We start from the raw sequence: 13,750 nt of genomic DNA on the forward strand, positions 1-13,750 counted from the left end.
GATGAGTAAGCCCCAGTGCCTGCACCTCCTGCGAAAGATGTGATGCTTCCTTTCTTCAGGTACCCGATGAACCCACCGCCGATTAGGAGTAGCCCTAGGGATTGTGAAGCAGAAATCATGCATTTTTCTCGAAGATATTTTCCGGAAAAGTGGAAGGGATGAATGAAGAAAACGATGGATCGTGCTGAATTGATGATGAGTTGTGGAAAGAGACGACTTGGTGGTGGATTTAAGAAATTTTATACAAGAGTGTGTTTGTTTTGGTTTGGTTGTGGGGAGCGCGTGGAATTGGTTACGCCTTCTTTTCGTCACGGTCTTTAAACAACTATTCCATCATTTCTACGGATCAATCACTACTATACGTCTCATCAAAACATGCATGTTTTAAAAAGGAGTTGTATTAAAAATACAGGAAACCAATCCGCGCAGCTCTCGCGCGGATAATTATGCATTTTATTAAAAAAAAAAATAATAAATTGAGTAAGATTATTGTAATAATATATTAATAATTAATAATTTTAAAATTTTATTTTAAGCACTAAAAATAATTTTTTTAATAATTATATAATTTTTATTTAAAATTGAGTTCTGCTACATTATTATATCATCGTGCGTAGACTACATACATTTGACTTAAGAAGGAATATTTATGTGTCTGTTGGTTTGTTGTTTGCAGCACTGATGAAGAGAAGCTTCCTTCATTGTGGCTTTGAGATGCAAGGAGGAGCTCCATACAATGTTTTCAGTTCCATACTTGTCTTTGACACCTCCGATGCACGTATAGAGGAAGATGAATTGTTTAAGAGACACCTTCAATATATAAACTGAAAAGATGCAACTCTTACAGGAAGATGAATTGTCTAAGACACACCTTCAATATATAAAACTGAAAAAATTGACTCTTAGTGGAAGATGACTTGTTTAGAGGGGCCTTTGTATCGGTGTGAATTTGTTGGATGAAGACGTCGATCGGTATAACATCAATGACGTCATAGGCTTCATCTTCTCATAAATCATATCCATTGGATTATATTTTCAGGATAAACTCTACCGTCAGATTTATATTTTATTTTCCTATAAAAAGTGTGATGAGTCATCTGGCAACAAAATCTAGTTTGCTATTATATATAGATATGTTTATTTTTCAATACAGCTCTGATCAATACTGGTTTAAGTTTTGAATATACATCTCAGATATAAATTTGGATTTTGAATCGGAATTCTTTGAGTATGGTGTTCAAACTTTTTTGTTTTTGGACAACAGTAAGTAATGGCAAAACTAAAAGATCGGATTCAGATGATATTTGATAATCTAAAATATCATCTAATAAATCTGGTCAAGCACTTTTACAGTTCAGATCAGATACGATTCAAGTATTATATATGGATCATATTGAATTAATTACAAATTTTCGGATTTTAGATCTACATTAGAAGCTTTAAGTTGAATCTCTTATAGTATAAAATATTAATATTAATGAGTACTAATGTCAAAATCTTTTATGTACACAAATTTTCACATAAGATTAAGTTTTTTTTTAAAAAATTAATATATTTGTAATTGTTTTATGTTGCTAAATCATTGATAATGCATGTTATGGTGGTCAGGTGGAAGTAGGTGATGATGTCAACCAACCACATGTCCTAGAGTGCTTCCATTCCATATGTTCTATATGATATTACTATTCGAGTCACAAAAAAATTCTTTTAGTGAACCACAGTATATGAGAAAGTAGCTATGGTCTGAGATCGTGCTAAAGAAGCATGACATCATTTTTTCCAACTGATAATAAGGGTGTGAACTCTATCACCACATGTATTTAACACGACTTAGTATCAAAGTGGGATTGTTATTTATAATAGCACAAAAAAAAATTATTTATAATAGCCACATCTAATTTGCGTACTACATTTCTAAACACTCTATACCAATTTCGTATAGGAGGAGTAGACATGTACTCTTATTTTTTATTATTACTACGAGGTTGTTGCCCTGCCCCTAATTTTCCTAGATTAATGTGCTGAAAAATGTTTAAAGCAAAGCTTCTAGTATTTTGCATTTACGAAAAAGACAGCCGTTTCACCAAATGTCAAAAAGGAAAAAAGCTTGTCCGTCTGATGTTGTCGGAAAAGTGGAGTTGGTTTGTGTTTCGAATCAGTTAATAAAAACACTGCAAAGATCATATAATCTTGGAAAGAAATTAAACTTCTCTTTCTCTCATAGCACAACAGCCTTGGTACAGAACACACAAAGAATAATAGACAAAACAGAATAAAAGTACGTTGTCAAAAAAAAAAACAGAATAAAGTACAAAACACAAGCAATAGAGTTCTGGGTATTTCCTGTTTTTGTCTGAACAAACATTAATTAATACAGCTCCTGATTTTCTGGATTAGATACATACCGTTTCTCCTCCTCTTGATACTTTGAATCCAGAAGCAATGTCCCTTTAGAAGAGCCGCGGTGGTTGTTGTTTGTTGTTGCTGTTGTGGATTTCCACTTCTCATCATCGCGCAGAACTCTTCATAGTTGATTCTACCATCCTGCATAAGGAGGAGCAAACAAACATTATGACTAAGACTAGCTTTCTTGAAAAAGGAGATGTTTCAGTTTAACTTACGTTATCAGAGTCCACCTGAGAGAACCTCTTTGATTGTTGCATCATCTCCCATTCCATACTCCTTCAACGCCACTTCGAGCTCATCTATTGTAATGTATCTGTCCATACATGCATAGATGGTGAGCCCTCTTACAAATTAACTGAGTAAGAACAGTTCAACTTACCCACTGCCGTCTTTGTCAAAATGCTGGAAAGCCTTGTAAAGATTCTCATCACTTTCAAGCCTGTGTCTATGCATAGTTGCAGTAATGACTCAATGTAGTCTATTGACCCGTTCCCATCAACATCAGCCTAATCACAACCCCCCATGAATATGAATTTCTTAAGAGAGTTAAAGAAACGGAATATAAGTTCAGATTAAGACCAAACTTACAGCATCCATGAGCTGCTTCACTTCAGCTTCTGTGAGTTTAGATCCCACTTGGCTAACCCTTCTTTCAATTCTTCATATGTGATTGTGCCACTGTTGTCTGTGTCTGTTAGCAAACATTGCCTTCAATCCTTGGATCTCCTCCGTGTTAATATTCTCCTCGATAACCTATTCAGAATCTAAATCTTTAGCACAAACGAAAAGTTCATATTCCAAAGTTTTAGAAGTTACCTTTAAGGCAAGTTTCTTTAGCTTATTCATTGCTCTAAACTGTTTCATCCTTGAGAGAACAGCACTGTCAATTGGCTTGTCGATGCTTCTCCACCTTCTCTAAGCCATGGATGCTCTGCACAAACCAACCAATCCAAGTCTCAGGATCAGGAAGGAACATATAATGTAACCCTCCCTAACAGGGTTTACTTACCAAGAACATCAGCAGCAGAGATCCTCCTTTTTGGATCAGCAGTCAGCATCTTACGCACAAGATCTTTAGCACTGTTGGAGATTGAAGGCCAGGGCTGGCTTCAAAGTCGATATGGCCTTCCAATATCGCATCAAATATCCTCTTTCTCTTTCCTACATAGACAGATGAAAAAGCAACAACAATGTTTATGTTAGGTATCAACTGTTCTATGAAACATTATGAATAAAATGTAGTCACAAGAGATACAGAAGAGATAGAATGTTGCATTACCAGCCCAAACGGGGCACACCACTAAGGAGAATGTATAATATGATTCCAGCACTCCATATATCAACTTCTTTCCCGTATCTACGACGCAAGACTTCAGGAGCTACATAGTATGCACTCCCAACAATGTCTCTATATACTTTTCCTGTAAAGAAGAACAGTAAGCTAACATCAAATTTTACCAAAGAGTTATCTCAAGACATGAGCAGTTTCATCTAAATGCAATTCACAGACCAAGAAACACAGGACACAAACAATATACCAGGAAAGGAGAAACAGATTTGTTTTTTTATTTATTTTACCCTCTTCAATGAAGACAGACAAGCCAAAATCAGTAGCCTTGATCAAAGCCTTGTCATCTTACTAGAAAGCAAAAAATTCTCAGGCTTCAAGTCTCTATGCAACACACCATGAAATGGCAAATCTTGACAACGTTCACAATCTGTCTACACACAGACGCAGCCGCTCTCTCACTGTACCCTTAGCAATGATCCTATCAAACAACTCGCCACCAGCGCAAAGCTCCATCACCAGATTCACAGCCTTCTCATCCTCATAAGCCCCTTTGAACTCCACAATGTTAGGCGGCCACTCAAATGCTGCATTATCTGAATCTCTCTCCTCATGTCGTCCTTGTCAGCTTTCGTCACCAGCTTCTTCTTCGAGATGGACTTGCAAGCGTACTTCTTCCCCGTCGAGTTCTCTGTGCAGAGATACGTTACAACCGAACTGCCCTCGTCCTAGCTCTTTCCCCATGGTGTAGAACAGCTTCACGTCCTCGTAAGCGTTCTCTAGATAGAAGTAGAACTGCTCTTTGCCGCTTTGGGGGTGGTGCCGGCGCAGCCATTCTCCACGGCGGCGGTTGGTTCGTCTCGGATGATGGTTTCTCCCGGCGTCTGGCTTCTCGGCTGTGGAGTATACGACGGCGGATCTTGTGGGTCTGATCCACTTCAACTGATCTGGTCTGCCCGTTTTGCTGAGGCTTCATTCAATCCATGGTTCTTGGCAAAGCAATTTCCCATGATTCTAGCTCAAATTACGACGACCCAGAGAAGAAAGATCGAAACTTTAGCTCAAACTCCGACGACCCAGATAAGAAAGATCGAAACTTTGGCAAAGTCAGCTCAAGTGAGGACGACCCAGAGAGAAAAGATCGTAACTTTGGCTAAGTTAGCTCAGATTCTGAAGACCCAGAGAAGAAAGATCGCACCTTTTAGCAAAGTCAGCTCAAATTCTGAAGACCCAGAGAGAAAAGATGGCAGCTTTTGGATGATAGAAGTGAATATTTTGCAAATGATCAAAGAAGAAACAACAGAGAAATTTATGAAGTCAGATTCGTTAGAAAAATTAGTTGGGGATGTTTCTTATTTTTAAATATAAAGACGTGGAAGCATCACTTCGGCAACGCTTTCAGATAAATATTATTACCTTAATTCATCAAGCAAAAATAATGATCGCCAGATGGATTTGAGGATTTATTTAAAAATCAGAGAGTTGAAAAAGTTGCAGAGAAATCATGAGAAGCATGAATGGAGAACAAGTGGTGGTGGGTTCGTTCATATTATAAGAGAGGGAGAGGGCGGCTTTTTCTGGGAAAGACAGATAGATGTTGAAAAGTAAAGAGTCTATTATTCAACACGGAGTCAAACTCTTTCTCAATTAGTCTTTTTTAATTACTTTTTAATTTGTTCATCATTTCACATGAATGTTTTTCTTCTTGTCTTGTGTTTAGATTTGCACTTTTGCTTGGGACATTTTTTAGAACCTCTCTTGTTGTTTTGTACTTGTCCAGTACTGCAGTGTGAACATTTTTTGACTTAACCAAAGGCCTTAGGCTGGTGGCACTTGAGGGATAATCCCAATACGGTGAACCCGCAGTTCGATCCCCGTTGGCCACCAGAATTTAACATTGCACTTTTGGGACCCACAGAATAGTCGGTTGATTTCGGTCGCCGGACACAGTGGTTAAATCAAAAAAAAAAAAACATTTTTTGACTTGGTGTGTATAAGTTTCTTTACTTGGATTCTATCAAACTAACTATTTCAGATACACAAATAAACTTATATTTAGAAAACTTTACTCTGTTGAACAAAAAAAAAAGAAAAAAACTTTACTCTTAAAAGATAATTAATGTTCAAAACCTTTTGGAGATATATAATTCCCTTTGATTGTTTTCCTGTTGTTACATTACATTTGAAAAATAATTTATTATATAATTGCTTAAAGCGATTAGTTGACTGGTTTATCAAGTATCATATAGGCAAGAAAGGATGATCTTTACAACTTTGAATAATGGATATGTGATATGACCAATTCTACTCGTTTATATACTTACGAATATGATTTTGTGTATCTTCTTGGCTGAGAAAAAAAAATCCATCAAGTTATATGATTTTAGTGGATGGACGCCGATACTAAAATAAACATTAGTAACCTTAAATCATCAAGGTTATACATGATTATACGGGCTAAATATATATATTGATTCACATTAGTCTTCCGCTACTAAGTTTTGTTTTCCACTGCTACTAAGTCAGATAAAATGTCTATATCAATAGGCCGGGTATATACATAGTATATATACTTAAATATCGTAGAAAAATCTCTCTTTTTTGTTTAAATGGATTTTGATTGTGATTTTGAATATCTTCTTTAAAGTCCGTCTTTCAGGCGCGGTTTAAATTAACTTTTGAAGGGTTAAATGGTATTGAGCTTGTAGTGGGACGGTTTTTACATCCTAGCTTCCCCCATCACCAGGTTGTTGGTACCATTAATCTGATCTGGCAAATAACAACTTCACATTGCAGTGCACTCATCCCATGCCTTCACATTGATTTTCGAAGCTGCATTAACTTCTCCATTTAATTTCTTATTCTTTTAACTTTAATATTTTGTGGTCGAGAATGTATTAGGGCATCTTCATCCTACTCTATTTTTCCTCTAAAATTGAATAAAAGTGAATATAGAGTAAGGAATGTTCTAACCCAACTCCATATCTCACTCCATAATGAAATTTACTCCATAAATGTAGTAATTTATTTTTTGTTTGTTCATCACTCCATTATGAAGTGGGAAATGGAGTAGGGTTGGAGCAATTTTACTTCATTTTCACTTTTACTCCCATTTTGGAAAAAAAAAATGAAGTTTTACATTGGAGATGCTCTTATGTTTTCAGCGCATTTGAACCTTAGATCAAATCGTGTTTAGATGGAATTTTAGGATATAAGAAGTAAGGATCAGAGCAAAAGACATGTTTTGGGGCAAGATAGATAGATTCACTTTAGATCGATTGTTCCTTTTTCGACAAAAATCTGCATAATATTCATATTCCTTCCTTAATTTTTGGTCTGGCTTCCACTTAGAAACTTACGCATGACAAGTTTTGACGTATATTTTTTCAGCCATTGATAGCTACTTTACTTTTGAAATTGAATTTTGATAGCTTGAAAGATTTAAGTAAGATGGTAGGGTCCAAAATGTGCGTGATATGGCCACACACTACGTGTTCATGCCTACCTTAATTGAATACAATAAGTTATCTGATTTGGGACTTCATACTCTTATATTATAAATCTCTAACAAAGACAATTTCTTTTAGTAATGTATTGTTTAACATATCACATAGCTTGAATTGATCCACATTCTTATGTATGACTATTTTGTAATATGACTAAGTGTTTGATGTAACTAGTGTTGTGGTAGCCACCATTGCAGGGGCCATGGAAGGTCACACCAAAGACATCAGATTAAATAAAGGTGGTTTTGGTAGGAGTTGTGGCTGGAGTTATCACCACGGACCAACTCTTTGGAGTGATGGATGCTACATGGTGATCAACCTTTGTCTAAGGAAATTGTCACTCTATATATGAGGACGTTATAAAATGTCATCATAGTACAAAAATGTAATCATAATCTTATAATCGCATTTCATATGGTTTGCATAGATTGGGAAGGAAGCTAGAGAAGTATGGCCACACACATTTCATATGGTTGCATAGATAAGTGGTTTCTTAGAATGCAAGCGACTTGCCCCATTTGTAGAGACCCATCTTTCATATCACACTTGTACATAGTTCATCTCTCTATTTCTAAATGTTCTTCCCAAAGAAGAACTATGTACAGAAAAAAACAAATGAATTTATCGACTAAAATGTTATGGGGATTGGTAGGGGCATCATAGCCCAGTGGGTCAAATCTCTATAACTCTAAACTCCAAAATCAAAAAAAAAATAAAAAACTTTGTTTTCTCAAGTTATATATGTACCTAACTAAGGGTAAATTTGGAAATGTAGAAAAAGTAGGATTAAAAGGAGGAGAGGACGAGACACGAGTATCATCTGCTTACCTACCTTTCTCTCTCTCTCTCTCTTAAGACTGTTTGGTCCTTTTGCTTTTGTTGTACCTGCGCCGTAAAATAGGTGGAAATGACTTTGTCACTCGTCAAATCCATGATAAACTCTCCAAAACTCCGCCTCTCCACAGCACCACTTGGCTTCTCTCGTTGCAACCGCTGGTGTGTCTCTCTTCCAAATATGTCTTCAAAATCTATTCCTTTCGCTTCACTCACTATCTCCGCTTCTTCTGGTAACCATTCTATCTCATTTTCTCTCCGACTAATAATCATGGATTCTTGTGATTTTTTTATCAATGTCCGTGTCAGTGCATCTGTTTATGAGTCTTGTGGTTCTTAGGAGGATGATAATGTGAGTTAAAGAAAATGCAGGTAAGAAGGAAGTAGTGGCTACAGAGAAAGCACCAGCTGCTTTGGGACCATACTCTCAGGCTATCAAAGCTAATAATCTTGTTTTCCTCTCTGGTGTTCTTGGACTTATACTTGAGGTTGGTCCTTATAAGAGTATGAAGTTTTAAAATCACCATATTGTTGTTTCTTCTTCTTCTTCTATGGGTTCTACTAAGATTGCAATTTCTTATTTTTTGTGTTTTTGTGTGTATAGACTGGAAAGTTTGTTTCAGACAGCGTTGAGGATCAGACAGAACAGGTGCACAAGCTTTTAAACTGTCTCATTGTGGTCTCTATAAAGATTAGTTTCGCGTACAGTAGTTTCCACTTTCAATATTCCACTATAGCTGTAGCAAAGGTTGAGTTGCTCTATCTTTCTTCCGTGGTTTTGTCTGATTGCTTCTGTTATTGTGTTTATTTTTTTGGAATATTGAAGGTACTCAAGAACATGGGGAGATATTGAAAGCTAGTGGTGTTGATTACTCCTCTGTGGTGAAGACAACAATCATGTACGTTTTGCTAAACATAATCATCGTTTATCCATTTGAGTTTTTGAATCTAATATCTTTGGTTTCTTTTGTCACAGGCTTGCTGACTTGGGTGACTTCAAGAAAGTCAACGATATATACGCCAAATGTGAGTTATCTCATTAAGTGTTCCTACTTTGTTCTAAATCGCATAATTACTGTGTCTATGTATTGGTTTTATAGTTGGTGTGAAACACTCCTAACCATTTTTTTTGTTCTGGTGCAGACTTCCCAGCTCCTTCTCCAGCACGATCCACATATCAAGTCGCAGCCTTGCCTCTAAACGCCAAGATCGAGATCGAATGCATTGCAACACTCTAGAACACCATCAAACACGCTATGAAGAGAGAAAAAATAATTTCAAAAAAAAAAAGAGTGGGAAAAGATGTCAAAACAAATAAGACAAACCATGATGGTTTTGGGGCTTTTCTTATCATATCCCTAAATCAAGAATAAGCGATGTAGTCTCCTGTTTGACCGTCATTTGAAGTTTGACTTGATATGTACTGAGTACAATATTTTTTATTAGAAACCTTGATATTGCTATGATAAGCAAACATAGTGTTTGGTAAGAGTTTACATATGGTCGACTTGATGGTAAATAGATATTTGCCTTTGAGAAAGAAAAAAAACACATTTATTTGAGAAGCAAGCACACAGAATCTTATTATTAGGTTGGTTGATAACCAAACAAAAGCATGGAGCTGCAAGTTCATTGCCTTAGAGAGAATCTAACTAGGGAAAGTACTTGGTTGAAGAAACAGCCTCCATTTCAACTTGAACCATCAGCATATCATTCACAAGGAAACCCTTTGATGAATCTCTCAGATCATCAAAAGATATCAACTTACGAAACCCCCAGCTCGGTACTGCTCTACTGAACCAACTATCCACTGTCATCAAAGTAAGAAAAACATTAGTCATGGCGATGAACACTCACACATATACACTATTATATATCATTTGCTTACGTTGGTTTTGGACATTGTTGAGTTTGCTTTGGTTAAGAACCCGAAGTTTGGCTCGAACATAAACCTTCTCATAGGGTCTGAGTTTCTCCTCCCCATTGAGCTTAAGAAACATGGACAAGAACTTTCCCTCTCCCTCGCCTCGACCATTTGGATACACTTGTATATTCCTAATCGTCATATGAAATATTATTTGTTACTCTAAATTCTAAATACAGAGCTTTTGCTTTGATTTTAGTGCCAAACTCACCAACTTCTTCCTCCAATAGTAAACACATCTGATGAGTACATATCTTTAAGCAGGGTGGAGAATCCTCGAATCGTCCAGGTGAATGTCGGGTTATAGAACTTCTCAGTGGCAGAGAAGAGTTCTGAGTTCTCAGCTATAGAAGGAATGATCACATCAACGCCAAACTCACAGTGATCTCCATCATAGAGGTATCCGTTTTTCGGATCTTTGAAGGTGTCAACAGGGAGGACCTGAGAGAATCCCCACATTGTTTTGAAGACGTTGAATCTCCATACAGTAGTATCTGCAGATCACACCAAACAAAGATGATAGATGTTACTTGTAACTTGTAAGCATTGGCCTGTGATTTTTCCGAACTGGCAGAACCCAACCAAACCAAAATTATCGGTTTTTGGTTCAATTTTGGTTAAAAGTTTGGTTTAATTCGTAGTTTTTTTAAAAAAAAATTGGTTATCAGTTTGACAACCGGTTAGTTCGACCTTTTATTTTCTAAAAATTATAACTAAAACATATAAACTCTAACCAAAATTTCAAACTGAACTAACCATCGAACTAAGTAACTGAACTAACCACTGAACTGAAGTAACCGAAAAAACCCTAGCTTTAATCAAAAACTAAAAATCAAAATTTCAGTAGAATTTTCATTAACCGAACTATCCGATTGCCAAACCGAACTGAATTAACCGAAAGCCGAATTAACCTAACAACCCAAACCCGCATGCCCACTTAAGCACATATCATTTATCTTGTTTAAGAGATCAAAGTTTATAGAACCTTGGATGGTGAAGTACTTCCTCTCGTTATTGTTGAAGATGTAGAACCTGAGATCTGCCAAAACCTCTTGATGTGCAGCGACGAGAGTGGAGTTGTCTATGGCCACGTAAAGAGAAAGGTACTCTGAACCACTGTCCTTCTTGTTCCCGTTGGGATACACAACAAGTGTCCTACATATTAGAAACAAAGTTACACATCCGAAGCTAGAATAGATCTTAAATAATATATAAAAAGATAGTTTTTTTTTAGCAACTATTCCTTACTATAAAAGAAAAAAAAGATCAACTGGTATAAAAATAGATCAATTGTATAAATTAATTAACTGGTTTTGAGTTGAAAGTTCATCTAATTGATACTGTATACCTATTGTTATTTAAAGATTTTATTCAAGAAAATAAAGATCTGATTACCAACACATACCAGTTGTATCCACCAACTGCAAAAGGGCGAGACTCGTATCTCTCTGCGTAGTTTGACTTAAGGAGAGTGTTGAAAGACTCCATCTTGAGAGTGTAAGACGATGGAGGACGATCTCTCAGACCTTTCACTGCGTTTGAAGCTGAAACTTTATAATCACGAGATGAGATCTCTTGAAGTTTGTCTACATAGTTTACTTCTCCCACGTTGGGTTTGGTCCTGCTCCATTCTCCTCTGTTTTGAGCCAGAAACAGATGTGTCACACAATGTTTAAAAATACACATACGTTATAATATATCAGATGGAAGCAAAAGAGATTGCATACGCTGAAGATTTGTGTTAAAGTCATCAGTATATTGACGTATGGAGGAACGTGCAGACGCAGATGTGATATAGAGACAACACAAGAGAGAAACAATAGAGATGGTGTTTCTGTAGTGACTCGTCATCTTGCAAGAACTTTGTGAATGAAGTGAGCAGAGAACAGAAACTAGCAAGACTTGTCTATATATTGAGAGGGCGATGCTTTGGGATGCTGGAGATAATAAATGACAACTTGTTGTTTTTAATTTTAATCCCTCGTGTTTTGCATGGGACATTAAAAATTGAAATATTGTAGCCTTCAAAACCGGCTCTAAACTGGACTAGTGGTCAGAAACCCATGTTAATCAAATGTTATTAAATGGTGGTCAGAAAACCCATGTTACTTAATGCATCACCTACTATATTAATCTTTTTTTTTTTTGTCATCCGTTGTTATATTGATTCGAAACTGGATAAACAAAAAAACAAGTTACAAAAACTGTCGTAATGAAACGACACCATAATCTAGAGCGGACAGTAAGAGACACAACCCGAGCCATAAGCCGGCGATTGCACAACTACAATCCCAGAGACAAAATCAAACTACCATACACGGACAACAAGAACATAGCTAATAACATATTAACATAAGAGGCTAAAGCACAACCAACCTAGATAAGAATCAAACTCCGCCATAGAAAGAATAAACCGGATCGATAGTTTATGGATAACCGTTGTTGTAGAAAGTGTCTCATAAGAGCTTCTGCTCTACCGCCTCCCTTCAGATCCAACTTAAACTCGCCATTGATCTCTGTAGAAGCTCACTACGTGCTGTCTACGCGTCTCAACACACACGGCAGAGCCAACCATGCCTTACTCGAAGCACGCTCTTACTGAAACCAGCCAGTAATTATAAATCCACCACCACATACCGCAGATCTGAAGAGATCGAGGTCCATGAATTCCTATTTGAAACTCTCCGCTTCAACACAAATGAATGAAACTTCCGACCAGATCTGAAACCTTAGATTAATAAGCAAGCCATAAACAAGACTGAAACAAGAAGGAAAAGAGGATCCACCCTCTCACAGTACCAACGGCCGGAGCCATCGACCGGAGAAAGTGAAAAGACGGTGACTTTCAACTTTTCGCTCTCTTGTCGCACTTCTCTCAAAACAAGTTTTTTTTCTCACTTCCTACTTTTACTAGATTAATCTTTTAGGGGTGGTAAATAATTTCTAAATCGTAATATTCTAGATAATTGTCATCCATTTTCATTGTTTAAATTTGAACCCAATTGAATAAAAATCTACTATATTTTGTAGTCTACGAATGAATGCCTGCTCTTTTTCTGCAAAAAATACCAGCTCCCGGACTAGTAAACCAATGATCGACTGCGGAAAAAGAAAAAGTTGACAAGAAAACATTCAATTATCTGCTTAGAGCACCATTATCCCTAGCAACCCTAATGGGTATCTTAGAGCATCCTTATTGCTAGGACCAAGATTTAGTTTCTTAGGATAGTTTATAATATATGAGCATTAAGAGACAATGTTAAGATACTTGCATAAGAGTGTAGATTATTGGTAGATACGTTTTTAGGTTCTTAGTTAAATAGTAATCATATAACGGAGGACAGAGGAGTGAGAGATACCTGGTTTACAATCGATTCGGCGGAGAGATCGGTGGACTGAGTGGTCGGTTGAAATCGGCGGAGAGATCGCCGTCGACTGAGAGACCACGAGAGAACGGAGACGATGTGAATGATTACGAGAACGGAGAGATCGCCGTCAACTGAGAGACCACGAGAGAACGGATCGGTGTGGAGTGAGGGGTGGGTAGAAATCGGCGGAGATCACTCCGTGGAGTGAGGGGTCGGTTGAAATCGGCCGAGATCCTGTGCTCTGGTGAAGTCGCCGAGGAGAGAGAGAAGGAGAGAACGGAGACGAAGAAAATGATTTCCACACGGTTCACGCGACTGTTCCTTACCCCGTTCGGTCTTGCTCTCTACCGATGACACGTGCCCTTAAGGACGTGCATAAAACACTTCTTAATTAACAAACGTCTTCATCGTTTTTAACTTATTT

The 13,750-nt window shown here is 37.1% G+C and overlaps 1 protein-coding gene, 2 long non-coding RNA genes and 1 pseudogene across 3 annotated transcripts; 1 reads left to right on the forward strand and 3 right to left on the reverse strand.

The window, feature by feature from the left end:
* Positions 1-2,361: 2,361 nt before the first annotated feature.
* LOC125594171 lies at positions 2,362-3,083 on the reverse strand. Its single transcript, XR_007329755.1, has 4 exons — positions 2,995-3,083; positions 2,786-2,912; positions 2,622-2,719; positions 2,362-2,544 (listed from the first exon to the last, which is right to left on the reverse strand). It is a non-coding gene; the product is annotated as an uncharacterized LOC125594171 (long non-coding RNA).
* A 1,604-nt stretch (positions 3,084-4,687) lies between these two features.
* LOC125594167 lies at positions 4,688-5,193 on the reverse strand. Its single transcript, XR_007329753.1, has 2 exons — positions 5,111-5,193; positions 4,688-4,944 (listed from the first exon to the last, which is right to left on the reverse strand). It is a non-coding gene; the product is annotated as an uncharacterized LOC125594167 (long non-coding RNA).
* A 2,816-nt stretch (positions 5,194-8,009) lies between these two features.
* On the forward strand, positions 8,010-9,508 carry LOC125594168 (annotated as a pseudogene).
* A 57-nt stretch (positions 9,509-9,565) lies between these two features.
* LOC106424482 (probable inactive serine/threonine-protein kinase fnkC) lies at positions 9,566-11,833 on the reverse strand. The gene is made up of 6 exons (XM_048770477.1): positions 11,686-11,833; positions 11,364-11,589; positions 10,944-11,113; positions 10,170-10,452; positions 9,923-10,089; positions 9,566-9,844 (listed from the first exon to the last, which is right to left on the reverse strand). The coding sequence occupies exons 1-6, from the start codon at positions 11,807-11,809 to the stop codon at positions 9,687-9,689; spliced, it is 1,128 nt and encodes a 375-aa protein (XP_048626434.1). The 5' UTR covers positions 11,810-11,833; the 3' UTR covers positions 9,566-9,686.
* Between the last annotated feature and the right edge of the window lie 1,917 nt (positions 11,834-13,750).

The sequence above is a fragment of the Brassica napus genome (genome assembly GCF_020379485.1).
Source record: "Brassica napus cultivar Da-Ae chromosome A3 unlocalized genomic scaffold, Da-Ae chrA03_Random_9, whole genome shotgun sequence".
Lineage (NCBI taxonomy): Eukaryota > Viridiplantae > Streptophyta > Magnoliopsida > Brassicales > Brassicaceae > Brassica > Brassica napus.

Excerpts from the sequence above, each read along its gene's own strand:
- LOC106424482 (XM_048770477.1), bottom strand. The coding sequence starts at position 11,809 with ATGACGAGTCACTACAGAAACACCATCTCTATTGTTTCTCTCTTGTGT. Across the intron at positions 11,114-11,363 it reads GCAGTTGGTGGATACAACTG|GACACTTGTTGTGTATCCCA; the intron begins GTATGTGTTGGT and ends TCTAATATGTAG. Across the intron at positions 10,090-10,169 it reads ACTATTGGAGGAAGAAGTTG|GAATATACAAGTGTATCCAA; the intron begins GTGAGTTTGGCA and ends TATGACGATTAG.